General features: G+C 44.2%; 1 protein-coding gene across 1 annotated transcript in view; it reads right to left on the bottom strand.

Annotated features, from left to right (window-relative positions):
* SMCHD1 (structural maintenance of chromosomes flexible hinge domain containing 1) overlaps positions 1 to 20176 on the bottom strand; it is a 3546415-nt gene that overhangs the window by 582499 nt on the left and 2943740 nt on the right. Inside the window, exon 41 of the mRNA XM_044065561.1 lies at positions 10738 to 10860. Within this exon, the coding sequence (XP_043921496.1) occupies positions 10738 to 10860 (123 nt within the window). The remainder of the gene's footprint in view (positions 1 to 10737; positions 10861 to 20176) is intronic.

Raw genomic sequence — 20176 nt, 5'->3', positions numbered from 1 at the left:
AGGGGACCTCTAGATTTAATTCCAGATGAGTGGGAAGGTGAGTACAAGTCTCGCAAGGAGTCTGTTGTGGCATACATCCTAAACCTCAGGACAAGGCTCAGGGAACTCATGGACTTGGCCCAGGAGAACCTGGCAGAAGCCCAACAACAGAAAGAGGTGTGGTATGACAGGAGTGCTCGAGCTACAGAGTATGCTGTGGGGCAGCAGGTAATGGTTCTCATTCCTGTCAGACACAACAAGCTGCAAGCAGCTTGGGAGGGTCCCTACAAGGTGGTAAGAAAGGTAAGGGATGTTAATTACATGGTGGAACTGCTAGTCAGACGGAAGAGGCACAAACTGTACCATGTTAACATGATGAAACCTTACCATGATAGGGAGGCCCTTGTGCTGAGCATTTGCAGTGGATTGCAGGAGGAGTCAGAGGGAGATCTGGAGACTGATCTCCTCAGTGAGGCTCGGGCTGACACCTCAGTGGAAGGAGTGGCAATGTCTCCGCAGCCATCTCCTACCCAGGTTTGAGAAATTCAAGCAGTTTTGCAGGAATTTGAGGACATGTTCACTGGGAAACCAGGGTGCACCCACCTGGTGCAGCACCATGTGGATACAGGACCCCAAAGGCCTATTAGGCAGGCCCCTTATAGAGTGCCTGAGAGAGTCAAACACACTCTGAGGAAGGAGGTATAGGAGATGTTGGAACTAGGGGTGATTCAAGAGTCCAACAGTCCATGGGCATCTCCAGTGTGCTGGTGCCAAAGAAGGATGGCAGCACCAGGTTCTGTGTGGACTACAGGAAATTAAATAGTCACACAGAGTCGGATGCTTACCCCATGCCTAGGACAGATGGGAACCTAGAGTAGCTGGGTGGGGCTAAGTATCTTACAACTATCAATCTTACCAAGGGTTACTACAGGTGCCCTTGACTCCCAGTGCTAGAGAGAAGTCAGCATTTGCGACTACTTTTGGCTTGTAGGAGTTCACAAAGATGCCTTTTGGGATGAAGAATGCCCCAGCGACTTTCCAGAGCAGGTAGATCATATCCTAGCAGGAGCAGGAGGGTTTGCCCTTGCTTACCTAGATGATATTGCAATCTACAGACATTCCTGGCCAGAGCACCTTCAGCATGTCAGGGAGGTGCTGGGCAGACTACAGAGGGCAGGGTTGACCATTAAGCTGAGCAAATGTCAGGTGGGTATGGCAGAGGTCTCCTACTTAGGACATAGAGTGGGGAGTGGTAAGATAAGGCCAGACCTGGCAAAGTGGAAGCCATTCAGGCATGACCTGCACCTGTTACTAAAAAGCAGGTGAGGGCATTTTTAGGGACAGCAGGGTACTATAGAAAGTTCGTCCCCAGTTATAATACCATAGTTGCTCCCCTCACAAACCTGAAATGGAAGAACAGGCCAGATAAGGTAGTGTGGTCCCCAGCATGTGAGCAGGCATTCCAGAAGCTTTGGGTGGACCCCCTGTGTTAGCCAGTCCAGATTACAGCAAAGAATTTGCTGTGCAGGTGGATGCATCAAACCATGGGGTGGGGGCTGTACTTAGCCAGATTTCCTCAGAGGGGAAGAGCACCCAGTGATTTATCTCAGTTGTAAACTCCAACCCAGGGAAGAATGCTATGCAGCTGTAGAAAAGGAATGTCTAGCCATAGTGTGGGCACTGCAGAAACTTCAGCCTTATCTGTATGGAAGGAAATTCACTGTTATGATGGATCAGAACCCCCTAACATGGTTAAACAGAGACGGTCAGCAAAATGCCAAGTTGCTAAAATGGAGCCTGGGGTTGCAAGCATATATGTCAGTGCAGCACCACAGTGGGAGTAGCAATGACAATGCAGATGGGCTCTCAAGACAGGGAGTGGGGTAGGTATACTCAGACAGACCTAACCCTCTCAAGTGGCGTTTCTCAAGGGTCACTTGAAAAACTAGTTTGAGTTTCGAGGGGGGGGGGGTGAAGACTGGTAGAGATGTGTGAAGGCTGCCAGCCTAGTCAAACAGAATTTGGTACATAATTCCTTCATTTGTAAATACTGTGAAATGTTGAAATGCATTCTTGCTTCTTAAATTAAAGAATATGTTGTGAAATATTGAACTTAAAACAATGTGGCAACATTGCCCTCCGCTGTAAAGAAAGCTAAGTGAAGCATTTCTTGTTGGTCCTTTGAAATTAAAATTAATTTTCATGACTACCTTTGATGTTTGCAATTCGGCTCTGGCCGGGCTAGATAAAGGCTTCCTGCCTATTGTTTTAAGGCTAAAGTTAATGACCAGAATTTACATATGAAATGTCCTTTATTGCTCTAAGTGTAAAAGAATGTAAATGCAGTTTCTATCAGCCTGGGAACACCAGAAAAGTGTGAAATTATATAATGTTTTATCAGAACTGCAGTTTCAATTTAAACAGAGAGAACCAGAAGGCATTAAGCATTTTTGTCTTGATCATCCAACTCACAGCACTCTGCCTGTTGTCTTATGTAAGTTATTTTAGAAAGGTGTTTTCTTTTAGGAATAGCTAGAAATTAGAAAGACAAGACTAAGTGTTTTTCTGTGATGTCAGAACTGTACTACTGAATTATTTTAAGTATTTCTGTGTGATCTCTGAGCTCCTGTCTAGCACTGTATAGCAGAAAGTATTGTCTTGTGGTTTTAATTATTTACTATTAAATATTTTAAAACCTTTTAATTGTGGCTGGTTTGTGTGGAGATAATTTAAGCACTAGAGTACATTGTATATTTATAGAGTTTACTGTCCAAGTCACTCCAAATAAACTTTGACTGATTAGTCACACTTACCAATTGGATAATAATATTGCACAGTAATAATTGGACACCCTTTTAAGGGCCTTTGAGTAGCTGATAAGTATTAGTGGGTGGTGGCCAGTGGAACTACCGTATAGTCAGGGAGAAAGGGGCACAACTGGAGAACCTGTGCCAGCCTTTCCCAGGAGTGTCTGTGTGGTTGTATAACCTCTTCTCAAAGTGCGCGTGCGTGTGTGTGTGTGTGCGTGTCAGCTACTTGGGCAGGGACACGAAGCACTAGTTGAACAGAGAGGGTGCTAGAGGTTTTAGCTTGACCACTAGGCTGAGATCTGGACCCTATAGCTGTGCAAGTGGGGAGTCTTACTGGGGACCTGGGGAGCAAGGGAGCGACCAGCCCTGGACTGACTGTGATCTCCATGTGCTCATAAGGGAAAAAAAGAAGTTATGTTCTTACCATAACGTTCCATGTGAATTGTTCATCTCGCCTTTGTTCTTACGTACGGGTTTGGAGCCAACCCTCGGCTCCGAGTCGGCTACATCGCCAGCTCTGCATCTAAGAGAAGCTCGAGGACCAGTTCATATCCCATGATCCCCTGCTGCTATCCCTCAGATCTAGTTTGCTAAGAAACCAGACTTCACCAACATAAGTAACCCCTTGCCAACTCTCTCATCCACACAAGATTGAATACTCAAATTATATACAGAAAGGCATACAGAAAAAAGTACACCTAAAGGAAGCAGATAGTGCCAGGCAACCCAAAGAAAGTAACCAGACGCCAGTCATAACCGTTCTTACAGAACGTGGAGGGGGATGGAGGGAGGGATTGTAAGAGCAAAGGCGAGATGAACAATTCACATGGAATGTTATGGTAAGAACATAACTTCTTTATATGAAATTGTTCGATCTCGCCGTTTGTTCTTACGTATGGGTAGCGTCCCCAGCACCGTAACCCTGGGTGGCTCACGGAAGAACATTCCTGAGAACCGTAGAACCAAAGAAAGTCCTGTCCCTGGAGGTCCTGTCCACTTTGTAGTGCGTAATAAATGTATGAGGTTTGGCCCAAGTAGCTGCTGTACATATGGTATCCAACGGTAAACGATCGGCGTGGGCCAGAGAAGTGGACACAGCCCTGGTAGAATGAGCTCTAGGTTTGAACGGAAGAGACTGCTTGGAGGATGAATAGACAAAATGTATACAGTCTGACAGCCACTTAGATAGCGTGCATTTTGTCACTGCCAGTCCATTCTTATTTTCTGCAAAGGAAACAAAAAGCTTATCTGATTTCCTACATTCCTTGGTTCTGTCCAGATAAAATTTCAACTGTCTGTGGACGTCCAATTTGTGTAACATGTATTCCAGTTTACTAGAATGGTTCCTGAAAAAAGTGGGAAGCTCAATGGATTGATTAATGTGAAATACTGAACATACTTTCAGCAGAAAGGATGGATTAGTATGCAAGGTGACCCTGTCAGGGTGAAAGACTATATACGGGGGTCTAATCGACAATGCCTGTAGTTCCGAGATTCTGCGAGCTGAAGTGATTGCCACCAGAAACAGGGTTTTCCAGGATAGATACTTAAGTGGACACGTCGAAGCTGGCTCGAACGGTTCCAACATAAGTTGAGACAGCATTAGATTCAAATTCCAGGGAAACACCGGGTTTCGTATGGGTGGCCTGAGATGGAATGTACCCTTCATAAATGCTCTACAAAGTCTGTGGGACATAACTGTAGTTCCACCTTCACCCACATGAAAATTTGATATGGCAGCTAGTTGAACTCTTATTGTGGACGTCGAGGACCCTTGATGAGTGTGGAAAGAAATTCTAAAATTTTGTGAATAGGGGCCACTAAAGGGTCTATACCCTGTCTGGAGGCCCAACACGCAAAACGTTTCCACTTGCTCCTATCCAGCTTTCTTGTGGAGGCTTTGTGGGAAGAAACTAAAATGTGCTGCACTGCCGGGGATAAAAGGTCTGACCTGGCTAGGTTGGGAAGTGGAGCAGCCAAGCTGTCAGTTTGAGGGATTGAAGAGACGGGTGAGGAACTCCTGACGAGTGGGTCAGCAGGTCTGGCACTGGGTCCAGAGTCCAAGGTTCCTCCATCTGGTGAGCTTGAAGAAAGGGAAACCAGATCTGTCGAGGCCAAAATGGTGCTATCAAGATGATCGTCCTTCCCAGACCTTTGGCTTTCTGTAGAAATTTGGGAATTAATGGAACAGGAGGGAAGGCATCGAGGAGACCCGGGGGCCAATCGTGTACCAGTGCATCTGGTAGGGTGAAGTAGCTTCTGCATTTGGCGTTCAAGGGGGAAGCAGAGAGATCGCAGGAAGGCTGGCCCCATCTGCGGAAGATGTCCTCCGCAACTTGATTCTTGAGGGACCACTCATGAGGTAACAGGATGGCTCTGGTCAACTTGTCCTCTATGACGATGGATGTTCCCGGGATGTGCGTTGCTATTAGAAAGCGTCCGGTGGATACAGCCCATTGCCAGATTCTCAGGGCCTCTCTGCATAAGGGGTAAGACCTGGTTCCTCCCTGTTTGTTTATGTACCAGACTACTGACATATTGTCCGTCTGAAATGCCACTGTTCCCAGAGGTAAGGAGTCGTGAAAGTGTTGCAACACCAACACTGCTCTCAGCTCCAGGACATTGATGTGCAGGTTGTACTCTATTTTCGACCACTCTCCTTGGACTGTTCTCCCCTTTGAAAGTCCCCCCCCACCCTATCAGGGAAGCGTCTGTGGTTATTGTGGCTATGGGGGCAGGGAGTGCAAACTGATGCCCCATCGTCAGTTCCTGATTGTTTATCCACCAACGGAGGTCCCACTTGCAAGTTTCCGTGATTAAGATTCTGTGAGACAAAGGTAACTGTTGGAACGACCACTAAGCAAACAGGAGCCACTGGAGGATCCTCATGTGCATTCTCCCTAGGGGAACTGAAATAAGGGTAGCTGCCATCATGCCCAATACTTTCAATACTTGTACTGCAGGGACTTTTTTGTTTTGAAGAAGAATAGAGACCTGATCCCTCAGGGCTGACACTCTTGCCTGAGGAAGTCTTATCTGTGCTACGGAAGTATCTAACTCCGCCCCTATGAATAAGATATGCTGTGAGGGCGACAAGGAAGATTTTTTGAAGTTCACTGTTATTCCTAAGCTGGAACAGAGGTTGATCGTATAGTCCCTGGCTTGCACTAGGTGATGCTTGGTGGTGGCAGTAAGGAGCCAGTCGTCCAGATACGGAAACACTCGGAATCCCCGTCTCAGGTGAGACGCCACTACTGCCATGCACTTGGTGAACACCCTGGGGGCTGAGGTGAGGCCAAAGGGCACAGCTCGAAACTGAAAATGACTGGCTCCCAGCCAGAAGCGCAGGTGATCTCTGGATGGCCTGGCCATTTTTATGTGGTAGTACGCATCCTTAGAGCACATCCAATTGTTCGTTTGAAGAAACGGAATAATCGATTGTAGCGTGACCATCCGGAATTTTTCCTTCTTCACAAAGGTGTTGAGTCTGCTGAGGTCCAGTATTGGCCTCCAGTCCCCTGTTTTCTTTGGAACTAAAAAGAACCTTGAGTAAGTTCCGGATCCTATTTGGTCCGCCGGGACTGGCTGGTTGACTCTTTTCTAACAGCCTTTGTATTTCTATGGCTGCTTGATCCCGCAGGGCGGGTGGAACATCTGGGAATCTTTTTTTGGGGGAGGGGGTGGCCTGTTTAGAAAGGGAATATCGTATCCTCTGGTTATTATGCTTTTTATCCAGGAATCTGATGTGAGATTTAGCCAGGCCTCCGGGTATAAATCCAAGCAACCCGTGACTGCCTCCAGAGCAGGACAGCCGGGCCTCCACTCAGGAGTGCTGGAAGGGCTTCCCAGGGGCGGTATCCCTGTCACCCTGGTTTAACGAACCCCGTCTGCCGCCTGGGCAGCGTCTTCCATTCCTTCCCACTCCTCTGCCTCTGGAGGGGGTATCACTAGGTGTAGACTGGAAAGATCCCAGTCTCTTCCAGAACCACATTTTCCCGCCTCGTTGCCCTTTGGGGTACGGTCTAGAGGGGGCAGAAAAATAGACCCCTACGGCAGACAGGGTCTTTCCCTCTTGCTCGCACCTTGTGAGTGTCTCCTTCACTTTGGGCCCAAACAAGGAGGCACCATCAAAGGGAGCATTAGTAAAAGAAGACTTAAAGGCTTCCGCAAAGGAGCACAGTTGCATCCAGGATTGTCTCCGCAGAGCAATCGCTGAGGCTGCCGCCCTACTCGAACCTTCGGCCCGCATATGATATGAGCCTCATGGACGAGTTAACTATTGAAGTAAGGGTGTTAAGCTGTGCTGTCACCTTGTCTGAGACAGCAGCATCTGTGGTACCCTGGAGAGTATCTCTCAACTCTTTAATGAGATTTTTCTGAAGGCGCGTAAAATGGGTAAGGTAGTTCAGCGATCGCATGGTAAAAGTCGCTGAGCTAAACACGCACTTCCCATACCTGTCCATAGTCCTAGAATCCTTGTTAGGAGGATGAACAGAGGAACATGCTTCGGACATTTTCTTTTTGGTGGCTGCCGCCACCACCATAGCATCAACAGGGACTCCCTTGGTAAGGTAAGCTTTATCTTGGGGGGCAGTAATGTATTTATTTGGTCTTCGAGGGACTGGTTCTACGGTATCAGGGGCCTCCCACGCCCTTCAAGCTATTAAATCCATTAGCTTGTCGAAGGGCGGAGTTACCCAGGAAGAGGAAGGTTGAGCCCCAAATGCCTTCAGCAACACCGACTCGTCCTCAGTGGGGGCAAGTGTCTGCCAGCCACCCCTGTTTTAAAATTTCTAAGATGTCAGCGAATGAGACATCCTCGGGGAGGACCATGGGGTCCCCTCTGACTCATCCAAGTCGGTGTCCGATGTCAATGATTCCTGTGGGGAATCAATGTGCCTCCTCTTGCACAATCTCTTCCTCGGAATTTCCTCAAAGGGGACATCTGGTGAAGCTTCCAAGGAACAGGGTTCACCCTCTGGGGTTGACTGAGGCATTAGGTCTCTACACTTGGTGGGGATCGAGGGCGCAGAAGCAGAACATGGTCCCTTCAGGGAAGGAGAAGTGAATTCTGATGATGCGAGTGTCTGACCAGACAAGACCTTCCTCATGGCATCGAAGACACCGGAGCTCCGGGCCAAGGACTCCACCAGATCCGAAGAACACGGCAGCTTCCCCGGCACCAGAGCCACGGGCTCCGATCCAGAGGACGGAGCCAAGCTAATCTGCACCGAGGCCCCAAAGGGGAAGAGTCGGCACCGAAAGTTCAGTCCGACTCTCCACCCCGGAACCAAGGAGAGACCGTCGGCTCCGAGACCCCTCGACGGGCTCAGAGGGTGTCGAGGTCAGTGGTGCCAATAGCACTAAGGAAGGCTTCAGCACCGGGGGATCAACAAATATCAGATCCTCGACTCCCGACTCCGAAAACCCGATGGGTCTCGAGGGAGGATCTATGGGTGGGACAGGGAGGGCTTCAAGTTTCGAAACCAACTGGGACGAAACTGCAATGAGTTTGGACAGAGCCGTGTTCTCCATAAGCTTCTGTACCACTCGATCCACATTGGTGTCGGACATCGCCCTGGAAGAACGGGTCAAAGAGGCCGAAGAGGTCACCGAGCGAAGAATTGAAGACGGAGGCACCTCTGACACCAGCTCCAAGACCTGGGCCTCGATTTGAGACAACCGTTCAATGCTCGGTTCCAAGGTCTGTGGAGCCGGCGACCGAATCTTGATCGAGGTGCTCGGAGCCGAAGACTTGGGCTCTGATACCTTCGAAGTCTTCGACCCCTTCGAAGACTTCGATGCCTGGTCGGCCTTCTCTAAGGCCTCTTGAAAATCGGGCTTTAGAAGGCCCCTCTCAATAAGCTTCCTGCGTCTCTCCATCATGACCCTTCCACTAAAGGAATGACAGATGGAACAGTCTTCCTGAAGGTGGAGAGGGCCAAGACAGTAGACGCAGGAAGTATGATTGTCCATAATGGACATTTTCTGGCTACATTGACAGTGCTTGAATCCTGATTTAGCTTTCTCAGACATAACTACAAGCTAAGTTTAAGAATAACAACACTAATAACGCTAATGTAGAAAACACAGCAAACCACACTAACTATCGGTGTAAATATAACTGCAAAAACACACTAAGAGTAAATATGTATATATATATATATATATATATATATATATATATATATATGATTAATATTACAAAAAACAGTATTATTATAGAAAAAAATTCTGCCAGAGCCCTGACAGAAAAATACAGCCTATTGCATATGAGCAGCCGCTCCTACAACTATAACTACTAATATTAATAGGATATAACTAACTAACACACACACTCAACTCTTAAACTAACTTATTAATAAAAAAGCTATTTTTTTAACGTGAGAGAGTAAAATTTTACTGGCCCAAGCTCTCCGTTGACGCGACCTGTTGCAGCGGCAAACTAGATCTGGGGGATAGCAGCAGGGGATCATGGGATAGGAACTGGTCCTTGAGCTTCTCTTAGATGCAGAGCTTGCGATGTGGCCGACTCGGAGCTGAGGGTCGGCTCCAAACCCGTACGTAAAAACAAACGGCGAGATCGAACAATTTCACATTTGCACTTTACTGTGTGTATTTGTTATCCTTTCCTCCTATATGAGACTGTGGTGCTGGTGGTGAGGACTGAGGCTCCTTGATTGCTGGGCCAGTGCACGGGTGTCACAGTAGTTTAATATCCACATAACATATAGCTCTCTTACATTTGTAACAAAAGTCTATGGATCATAATAGTATTCACAAATGACATATGATTATTTACAAACTTCCAGCTAGCTGGGCTGGCAGCATTTCAGTTTGTTACAAGCATCACTAGCTCACCTGTCTTCAAAGGGAGAGTTTATGCTCTCAACCCACAGTCCACTGGAAAAGTCCCCTGGGGAGATTGGAGTCGACCTTCTAAGTGAGCATGGTATGCTTGAGGAGTTAAATCACTTGCAGAAGTGAGTGATGCACTTGCAGATTCCCACTGTAGACTTAACCCTGCAGTGTGCTATTAGCCATGTGATATGGGATTAGGGCTAAATTATGAAAAAAAAACTCTAACAGCTGCCCAAATGGTGACACACACACTCTGTCTGCTCGTCCTCCCAGGGGAAGGGGGAACGAATAGTCCAACTGGCAGAGAGGAAGGCCGATGATCAGCAGTCAGTGGGATAGGCAGCAGGACAGTAAAAAAGTGACAACAATATTTATACCCGATCTTAAACACATTTACTTTCTCTCTAACTCTTTACACTCTAGTGACACCTCCATGTGTTTCTGCAGTTGCATCTTACTGATGCCTCTAGACATCAAACAATGCTTGCTCATATTTGTATTAACAATTCCTAATCTATGCAACATGCAATGTATTCGAAGACTCCATATTAAAGCTTACATGATGGCAAACACATTTGAATTGACATCTGACATCTGTCTAGTGCAGTTAAAGTGACAGCAAGTATTATTTGTATACTATTTATTTGTACTGTAATAATTTTAATATTTCAACAAAAGTGACACAGACAGAACTACTTAGACTCATAAAAAAGCTTACAGCTGTATGAAGATGATGGTGGTAGTATGTGTGCGGCTTAAATGATTACTGACATTTCTAAGCTGTTTATACAACATTACAAAAAATAATAATTACTGTGTTTATTGTGACCTATAAAATCCAGTACAAGACCTAGAATCAAATGGACACAAACAGTGTTTAGATTTATTTGCACTGAACAGTTTGCCATTTACAGTTTACTATTAACGTGTGGTTCTTGAGATTTGAACATTTGTTTTAACTGTAAAGTGATAATTTCTGTTTTTTTAAAAGGCTCAGGCTACACTCGCTGGAAGTTAAGAGTATTAACTCAAAAATACCTCTAATGGAGAGAATGAGTTGAATTGTAAGTTGCATCAATAAACATACCTTCCCCAAAACGTCAGGATTTCCTTTGGGGTAGTTTATTAAAGTGCATGTTCTTCTGGGTTGTTTAAGGACAGTTTCTCGGTTAGACACCTTTTGCTTTAGTAATAAGTCAATCTGTGACACCTGTGAACATGAAGTTTAGTTATGTAAAAAAAAAATCTATAAAAATGAACATTATAATTTTTAAAAAAATGACTTGCCATTCAGCTTCTGATGCTACTTTTTTTAAAACGCTACTTATTACTGCTAGAAAGCTTTTCAAGAATCATGAAAGTCATAATCATACAAGAACTTAATCTAAATCCATATTATCAAAGACTTCGGTGATCAAGAACTAATACACTCAGAGCATCACGTCAACAGATGACATTCACATGGCAAACATTTCAAGCAGCTTCGTATAATTCCTAGTCCTCTCCTTGAGACACCATTACCTGAAAGGATGGGCAATTATTTCATAATTTTTCTTTTTACCTGAAGTCCAGTGACAAAAATCAAACAAGTACTAGCAGAAGGTTGTAAACACCATTTGGGGTAATGAGAGGTATTACATCCCTACTAACTTTGACACCCTCAAAGATCAATCATTCCTTTATGTTACCAATTTAGCAGATTACAAAAGTTATTGCAAAGCAACCTTCCTTATTTCTTTCTGACAACCTCAGTCAACAGGTCCTTATTAACCCTAAATTATAAATAAGCAACATGTTTAGGCTACAGAAAGGAAATTAGAACACATCTTGCAGGATTACTTTCACAGGCTACACAGTTTGGAGCACACGTGAAGTGAAGATCACACAACCATGGCACAAATGTCATGAAAAGAAAAGCCAAGAAACAATGCAGTAATGTCACCATTCTTCTAGCAAGGTGTCTCTTGAGTGGATCTGATAAAGTATCATCTTTCTTCTTGCAAAACAGAGAAAAATGAAACCTAGCACATACAAGTTTGTTTAGTGATATGCTTACAAATGACAAACCCTTCCCCAATGAAAATAATTGACTGCTTTGTTTGCCTTTCAGAGACTGTGCATGTTGCAAAATGTCCAAGTATTCACTTGATAAAGACTGTTCAGAAACAGGACTCTATATCTTGGTTAGTCTCGCTATGGAAATGCAGCAGCATTTTCATGAGTCAGGCCAAACTCTGGAAAAATAAAGCTGGGATTAGAACACAGGACTTTCCTGAAGCAAAGTCAAGAAAGGAGAGTAGAACCCATAGGCCCTCTAGCTCCAAATTTTTACAAGCTTATGCAACAGCTACTGAAAATTATTTTTTCATGAAACAAAGACTATGTCACTACAACTAGCAAGCTCGGACTGTAGATCAGTAACCACGTCTGTAATGAATTTCGGATCCTAAGTGAAGACTAGTTTTTGCAGGCTCCTCTTAACAAGGTTTGAAGTATGCCTATCTGGGTCAAAGTGCAATGTTCTACCAGTTCACAAAATTTAGAGATAGTAAGAAATATGATACTTAACAGTGTGCTACCTGAATACTGCATAAGAAAGTCAAAGTCAGACTCAGAAACAAGCCATTTTTATGGAAAAAATGAGTTATTGCCCTTAGAAGCCATTTAGATTGCAACATTTTTCATCTTGGGAGTATGGCAACCTGGCAGTGTATTTTCTGGTTGACAGAAGGAGCTAAGAAATGAGCAGTGACATTTCAAAAGTGGCAAAGGTGACACACATTGAGTCAAGACTCAGACTGGCATGAACCAAAATGGCCTTGCCCAAGGCTACCAGAATCCAGGTCTACATTATGTCCTCGAAAAGGTGGTACAGCAAACGGCATTTACTGTGGTACAGTGAAGATCGGAAAATCTGCCCTTTCCTCACTGTAGTGCAATCTTGGAGTTGGTATATATAATTAGCAGGGGGTGTGAGGGTGCAGCCCTCAAGAGTGAGTTCACTAACTGGCATTCTTGATGTAAATGCCTTTTGCTGAACTGCTTTTTCCAGGTCATAGAATCCAAATGTTTGGAAGTATCTGAGCCGAGGGTTCCCTGGAAAACTGGAGGTGAAATGATAAGATTTGACATCAACACTCTCAAAAGTTTATAAGAGCAATTCTTATCTGTTTAAGACTGAATAGTAATCAAAAGAACAGACCTTCGTATAAAGAAAACTCCCCTCTGTTACAAGGGACAAGGCATTGGACAACTTGCGGCATGTTTACCACAGCAGACTTGACAGCTTTGATTGTACTTATTAGACCGGCAAATGGATTTCTAGGGTGCCCTCTATGATGAATGCATGTCTCAAAACAAAGACACAGCTCTCCCAATTGTAAGCTTCAGCCTTAAGTGATCTACAGATTCACTAACAATACAGAGTGGCTTCCTGGAATATATTTAATCAGGAAAACCAACCTGTCCAGTGGTCAGTATGGTACTACCACTTCGCACAGTTTCCCATCACAAAACAAGAGGTTACAATAGCATGCCATAATGCCTGTTGATATAGTACATCATAATTACATTTGTCCGTTATGATAACATACTGCCCTGTTTCAACAGTAGCTGAATAATGCTGAAGTGCCTTCAATACGTCATTCATCTCCACACCATTTATGTATATAAAGCTTTCTCCTGCTTTCACTAGGTTTCCATAGTTTAGATCATGTCTATAATGGCTCTCCTTACCCAGTGAAAATAATGGCTGCGGCGATCATGTGAATTACTTAAGAAAGCAAAAGTGAGACCTCATACTGAAGATCACATACAGCTACCATCATATTCTTTTAAAGAAGTGGTATGAAGCATTTTAATCAAGTCAAGACATCGGTATGCTTATTTCAATGGACATAAGCTACTTATCGAGTAATTATTATATGAATATGGCTGCTGCCATGAGGATTAACATTGTGAGAGTACCTTTGTCTGTCAGTGCTGAAGATGTGCACTTCGCTGAAAGGTGACTACAGACAGACATGATCTTAGCAGCAGACAGGGACAGTAGCCAAGTACCGAATCTTTACTGAGACTGGTAAGCTGTAATTTCTCCCAGTTCACTTTGTTTCCTAAGATGCTCTTAATTTCTAAAACAAATGCAAAGAGATATTTTAACTGTACAAAAGTACTTCCCAAGATCAGGCTGATATGAGCTAAAGATTTAATGTTGTGCATGTTGTAGTTGTATACATTTGCTATGTATATTTTAAGCCACTCATATTCCATTAATGTTCTGTAAATTTCATGGTGATATTCCTGCAAAGGATAGCCCAATTTCTGGTTAGTATTCATAAGCTTTAAATCTTCCATGCACCACACATCACACATATACTCCCAGTTTATGATGCAGGGCATTAAAGTGACATATGGATGCAGTTACCCAGAACTGAACTGACACAACAGAGAACAGTCTCCATAGACAGAAGAAGTTATGCACATCCAGAAGAAGAAAATGGAGATGTAAAAGGAAGACCCTTGGCCAGGACAGAAACCCAAACAAAGCCCAAAAGAAAAAGGTGGGATGGAGGGAGGGAGCAAATACTGCAACAGTGAAGTGAAGTGAAGACAAGGACATCTACTGTTATGGTTTGACTTTACACAACTGTACTATGTCCTTCTATATCACTGTTGCAGTATTCTTCACTGTAGGGAGAATACAAAAGCTCAAGAAAAGGATTAGGATGCATAAGGCTGGGAAAAGCCATCAACAAACCCATAAAGAATGGCTCTAGCAAAACCTGCTCTGACCCTAGAAATCATATCCAATTTCTAATGCTTACTAAACATAAGGACTGAAGACCAAGTAGCAGCTTCAAGAATGGAACTGATGTACAAACCCTTGAAGAAAGCACCAGAAGAGGCAACAGCCCTAATGGAGATAGCCCTAACGGAAGTGGACTGACATTCGCCATGAACAAAATAGCAAAAGGAAATGGCCTTACATATTCAGGAGGGGATGGATTGCTTAAAAACAGCCAAACCCAATGTCCTGGGATGAAAAGAAACAAAAAGCTGGTCAGACTTATGAATGGCCTCAGTTTTATCCAAATAATACCTGAGCTGTCTGTGCAAATCCTAGGTATGTAAAATCCTCTTGACTAGCAGACTGAGGAGAGGGGAAAAAAGGAAGGGAGTTAACTGTCTGATTCAAAGATAACTCATTAACCACCTTGGGCATAAAAGGAGGCTTAGCATGAAGGGATAACCCTGTCCCCATGAAAAACCAAAAAAGGAGGGATAGCCATAAAGGTCTGAAGCTCAGAAACCCACCGAGCAGAAGGAAGAGCAAGCAATAAGACAGTCTTCCAGGTACAATGTTGCACAGAAGCTGAACCTGCAGGCTCAAAAATAACCTGGGTCAATGTTTTCTACAACAAAATTAAGGTCCCATGGAGGAAGAATGGGATCCCTTGGGGCCTAAGATGCAAGACGCCTTTAAGAACCTGTTTGACTGCAAAACGAGAAGCCAAAGGAGGATTCAAGGGCAGACAGGCAGAAATAGCTGACAAATGGGCCTTTACACAAGAATACACCAAGCTAGACTGAAGAAACTCACATAAATAGGGGAGAACCAAAGAGACCCCCACTGAAAAAGGGTCCTAGTTTTGAGCATGGCAGAAGACAGAAAATCTCTTCCATTTGGACATATAAAACTTTCTGATTGCATGTTTTCTTGCCTCCTGTACAACCCTAAAAATGTCCTCAGAAAAGAGGTGCCTAAAAGGGACCAAAACCCTATCACCCACACTATCAGATGAAGAGTGGACAAGTGATAATAGATTAGTGGCTCCTTATCCCATATGAGGAGCTCCAACTGGTAAAGTAATTTGTGGTGATTGTCCCTGGCCAGATGTATTAAGAGGAGGAACCACTGTTGTCTTGGTCAAAAGGGAGTCACTAGCAAGATTTTGGGGGAGTCCAGATGAATCTTCTGCAGGACTCCTGGAAGTAGGGTAAGGAGAGGAAGGTACAGAGAAACATCCCCTTGCAAGGAAAAGAAAGGGCATCCACCCTTCCATATCAGATGGCATGGCACTCTGGAACAGAAAAGTGGGAACTGCCTGACCTGTGGAATACCCCACAAATGGACTAGGTCCAGAAACACGTCTCTGTGAAGTATCCACTCATGAGCCTTTGTTTTGGACCTGCTCAAAGAGTCTACAACTTGATTGTCCTCTGAAGGGATATACATTGCCTGAAGACTTAACTAATGACTGACAGACAGATCTCAGGCCTGAAGAGCCAACCTGCAGTGAATGTAAGACTTCATGCTCCCCTGCTTGTTGACATACCACATCACTGTGTGTTGTCCATGTAAACCTTTAAAGGGGCCAGAGAGAGCATGGGGTGAAAAGCCTGAAGGGCCAGAATTAGGGCTCTCATCTCTTTGATGCTGATATGGTCTGACTTCTGAAGGGAGGGCCAAAGACATTGAACTTTCAGGTGACTACAGGAACCCCCACCCCATGTCTGAAGCTCCGGTGAATAGTTCTTGAAAAGGAACCGGAGGCTGAAAGGGCATACTTGGGTTGAGAGTAAGTTGCGAAATCCACCACTCAAATTCCTACTTCAGACAAGGAAGGAGGCGCACTCTGAAATCCAGAGGAAGGCAGTGCTGAAGCCAAACTGACCCAAAGTACCACTGAAGTTTTCGCATTAGAAGTCTGGCAAGAGGAATCATTGGAATAGAACAGGCAATGAATCACAGGTCTCAAAGAAACTCTCTGGCTTGAACAGCAAGCAGAGGAAGAAGAGACTGAAAGAAAGCTGTGAAGGACAGAACTTTTGGAGATGGAAGAGATGCCAACACTGGCCCTGTCTGATTCCTGCAACCCAGCACATGATCTAGAGAGGGATTCAGGACAGACTTTTGGAAGGTGATGGTGAACTCCAGACTTTGAAAGAGAGATATGGTGAACTCCAAATCCTGTAACAGGCAACTGATAGAAAGTGTCTGAAGCAACCTGACATCGACATAAGGAAAAATATGAATGCCTTGGAGCCTACAAAAAAGTATTTACAAAATGCATAGCTCCTGTGATTACAGCAGCTAGGCATTCTGTGAACACCTTTGGTGCAGCAGAGAAGCCAAAGGGCAAAGCAGAGAAATGAAAATTAGATCAAGAAACACAGAAATGTAAAAACTTCCTGAAAAGAGGGTGAATAGGAATAAGAAGGTAAGCATCCTTCAGATCCAAGGACATGAGAAAGGCCAGGAGTGGGAGGGTGGCTTAATGGCTAAGGTGTTTGACTTACAAACACAAGGTGCAGGGTTTGAGTCTCAGAAGGGATAATTGGATAGGCTTAAAATGGCTGACAAGGGCAGTTAGCTTAGTACTAAAACTATGAACCTAAAAGAGGAAACAGGGTTTGAAGAGTAAGCATCTGGAAAAAAGGAACCTTGAGAAACGTGTTGAGCAAGGAGAGATCCGGAATAGTTCTCTAAGTGTCCCCCCATTGAATAATCAGGAATATCCTGGAGTAAAATTCCTTTTCTATTTAAGGAGGAGGGGAACGTTGAATAGTTTCTGGTCCATGAGGGACACCCAAGAACCTCTGACAAATGAGGAAGCTTTTCCAAAGGAGGTTGGGGAATCCCTGAAAAAGGAAAGAGAGACTTCCACACCAAGAAGTAACCCTGATGGCTGACAAACAGAACCCAAGAATCCAAGGTGATGAGATGTCAATTTGGAAGACAGAGGAAGAGAGCTGGAGAAATAAGGGAACCTGGCCAAGGGGTAGAGTGCAAGGTGTCAAACAGAGGCAGATTCCCTAGCCCATTTGAAAGGAGAGAAGTCCGAGGGGGTTAACACAAAAGTCCACTTAGGGAGGCTCCAGGGTCATTAAAGTATTACACAGGCCCTAAGTAAACTCCTGTCATTCCCTTTAAGTATCCTTAGGGCATACAGAAGTAGCTTAGTGTTCTGCTTTTTCTTGGTAGAACGTCAGCCCTAACAAACACTGGGGATTCTGACCCTTGAGATTCAATAAGAGAGTCCCGGAACCACTTCCCTGACCAAAATCTGCAGAATCCTGCTGGGCCCTCCAATATGATCAATCACGGTTTCTCCTCAACATTTGGGGCAGATGCTTGCAAAGCCTCAGAGGACATGTGAAAGGAAGGATCCATGCCGGCCTTAGATGGGATCGTGGCAGAGAAATCCGATGTAGACACCAGATGGTCTACAGAGCTATCACTCACTTCTACAGACACGTCCAGTGGAAGCTGGACAGCTCTAGAATCCAGCTGAGATTTTTTGGTTGCTTTCTTACTTAATGGTACCTTGGGGATGGAAAATTCTGCCATGCTACCCTGGGCTAACAATTTAAGCCTCTGGTTTTCTAGACAGATGGCCAGGGAGACAAGAGTCTTGGGCACAAACGCTTTATAATTGCTACAGGACATATGATCGTGGGAAGCATCCAGATAAAAAAGACATGGTTCATGATGATCCTTATGGAGAATCTGCCTTCCACACTGACATTTTCCTTTTTTGGATGATATGAACTCTAGGTAACCAAAAGAGAACAAGACCAAAAAGAAAAAAGATCCCAATGGGGCACTTATTTGATGGCCAAGTATTCAGCACAGCAAAATGGCATTCAGACCTATGAGCAATGATGGTGCTCAGACTGGTGGCAAAGAAGTTGTGGGTAGCTGCATCTGTAAATCACCTTTATTCCCTAAATCCTGAAAAGGTATCATACGTGGTGTGTACAGTGCATACAAGATGTAAAGGCTTTGGTACACTGGTCAGACATTGGGTTATCCTTGGGATGAGATCCCTATGGTGAAGAATACTGCAACAGTGATATAGAAGGAAATCAGTAGTTATGTACTCATCATGACCATATCATCTGTGTTGTCTGTTCTCATTCTTCCTCAACCGATGGGTCTCTGATACAGCTTCTGCCAATTCATAGGATTTGGGCTCTGAAGCTTAAGCTCCTCCCCTAACCCATAATCCTCTCATTCACCTGAATTACCTCAGACTGAGTTTGCCTTCTAGTAAGCATATCACCCAGGAACCAAAACAGGGTGCCCAGTAAAAGGCATACTCCAAATTAAATCATATTTCAGTTAGAAAACAAGAAAGAGGAAGACTGGAACTCATTCAGCAAGACAGGCAGGAATTAATCCACAGAACATACTAGGAGATCAAATGAAAAACTTCCAAAGCAGCAGGTTGAGGAAGAAAGAAAAACAAACAACACAGATGTGTCATTATGAGTACATTAACTTTTATATCTGATATTGTCTTTTTTGTCCATTCCTCAACGGATGGGACAAAAGTCCCCAGCTAGAGAAAACCTTGGGAGGCCTTCCAGAAATGATATATTCCGACGAACAGCAGATCCAAATTTGTAATGATCAATAAAGGTATGAGCACTGGACCAAGTATCAGCTGCACAAATGGCAGCTATGGTAAAGCTCTGGACGAGAAGGCAGACAACGTGGCCACAGATCTGGTGGAATGAGCCTTAGAAGGTCTGGGTAATGTCAACTCTTTTGTCTTAACAAAAATAACGCAATCAGTGAGCCATTTGGCTAAAGTTACTTTTGATACCACCTTGTCCAACTTAACCTAAGAAAAGATGACAAACAATTGGTCTGTTTCCTATAGTATTTAGTTCTATGAAAATAGAATCTAAGTTTATGTACATCAAACATATAATGCATCATATATTCTCCCTTGCTGGAAAATTTTGGAAAGAAAACAAGCAGATTAATGGACTGGTTGATAGCTGTTCCTGATACCTCCTTAGGTAGGAAAGAAGGATTAGTCTGAAGGCACATCCTTGCCTAATGAAAAATAAAACAGATATGGTAGCTAGGAGGGGAGCACCTGCAGTTTTGATACTCATCTAGCTGATGTAACTGCAACCAGAATTAGAAGTTATGTCCTTACCATAACGTTCCATGTGGAGTGTTCATCTCGCCTTTGTTCTTACACCTGGGTTCGGAGCCGATCCTCGGCTCCGTGTCGGCCGCTTGGCAAGCTCTGCATCGAGAAGAAGCTCGAGACCAACCTAACTCCCACAATCCCCCTCTGCCTTTACCTCAGATCTAGTTTGCAAGTAAACCAGAAGTCAACAGAGAGAGAAACACATTCATGTCAAGCAGAATATAACTGAAAAGAAACATATACATATATATATATATATATATATATATATATATATATATATATATATATATATACATATATACACAACCACTGCGTAAGGCAGAAGCAGGAGAAACCAAACCAGACACCAAATTGGACGTTCTTCCTGAGGGTGGGAGGGTGGGAATGTAAGAACAAAGGCGAGATGAACACTCCACATGGAACGTTATGGTAAGGACATAACTTCTAAATGTGAGAGTGTTCAATCTCGCCGCTTGTTCTTACACCTGGGTAGCGTCCCTAGCTCCATGTTCCTGTGGAACTCACGGGAGAACGTTCTTGAGCACAGTGGAACCAAAGGTTGCCCTGTCCCTA

Source organism: Protopterus annectens, chromosome 3.part0 (assembly GCF_019279795.1).
Source record: "Protopterus annectens isolate FY-2018-M chromosome 3.part0, PAN1.0, whole genome shotgun sequence".
NCBI classification, from domain to species: Eukaryota; Metazoa; Chordata; order Ceratodontiformes; family Protopteridae; genus Protopterus; species Protopterus annectens.
This window is presented reverse-complemented; position numbering and strand designations above follow the sequence as displayed.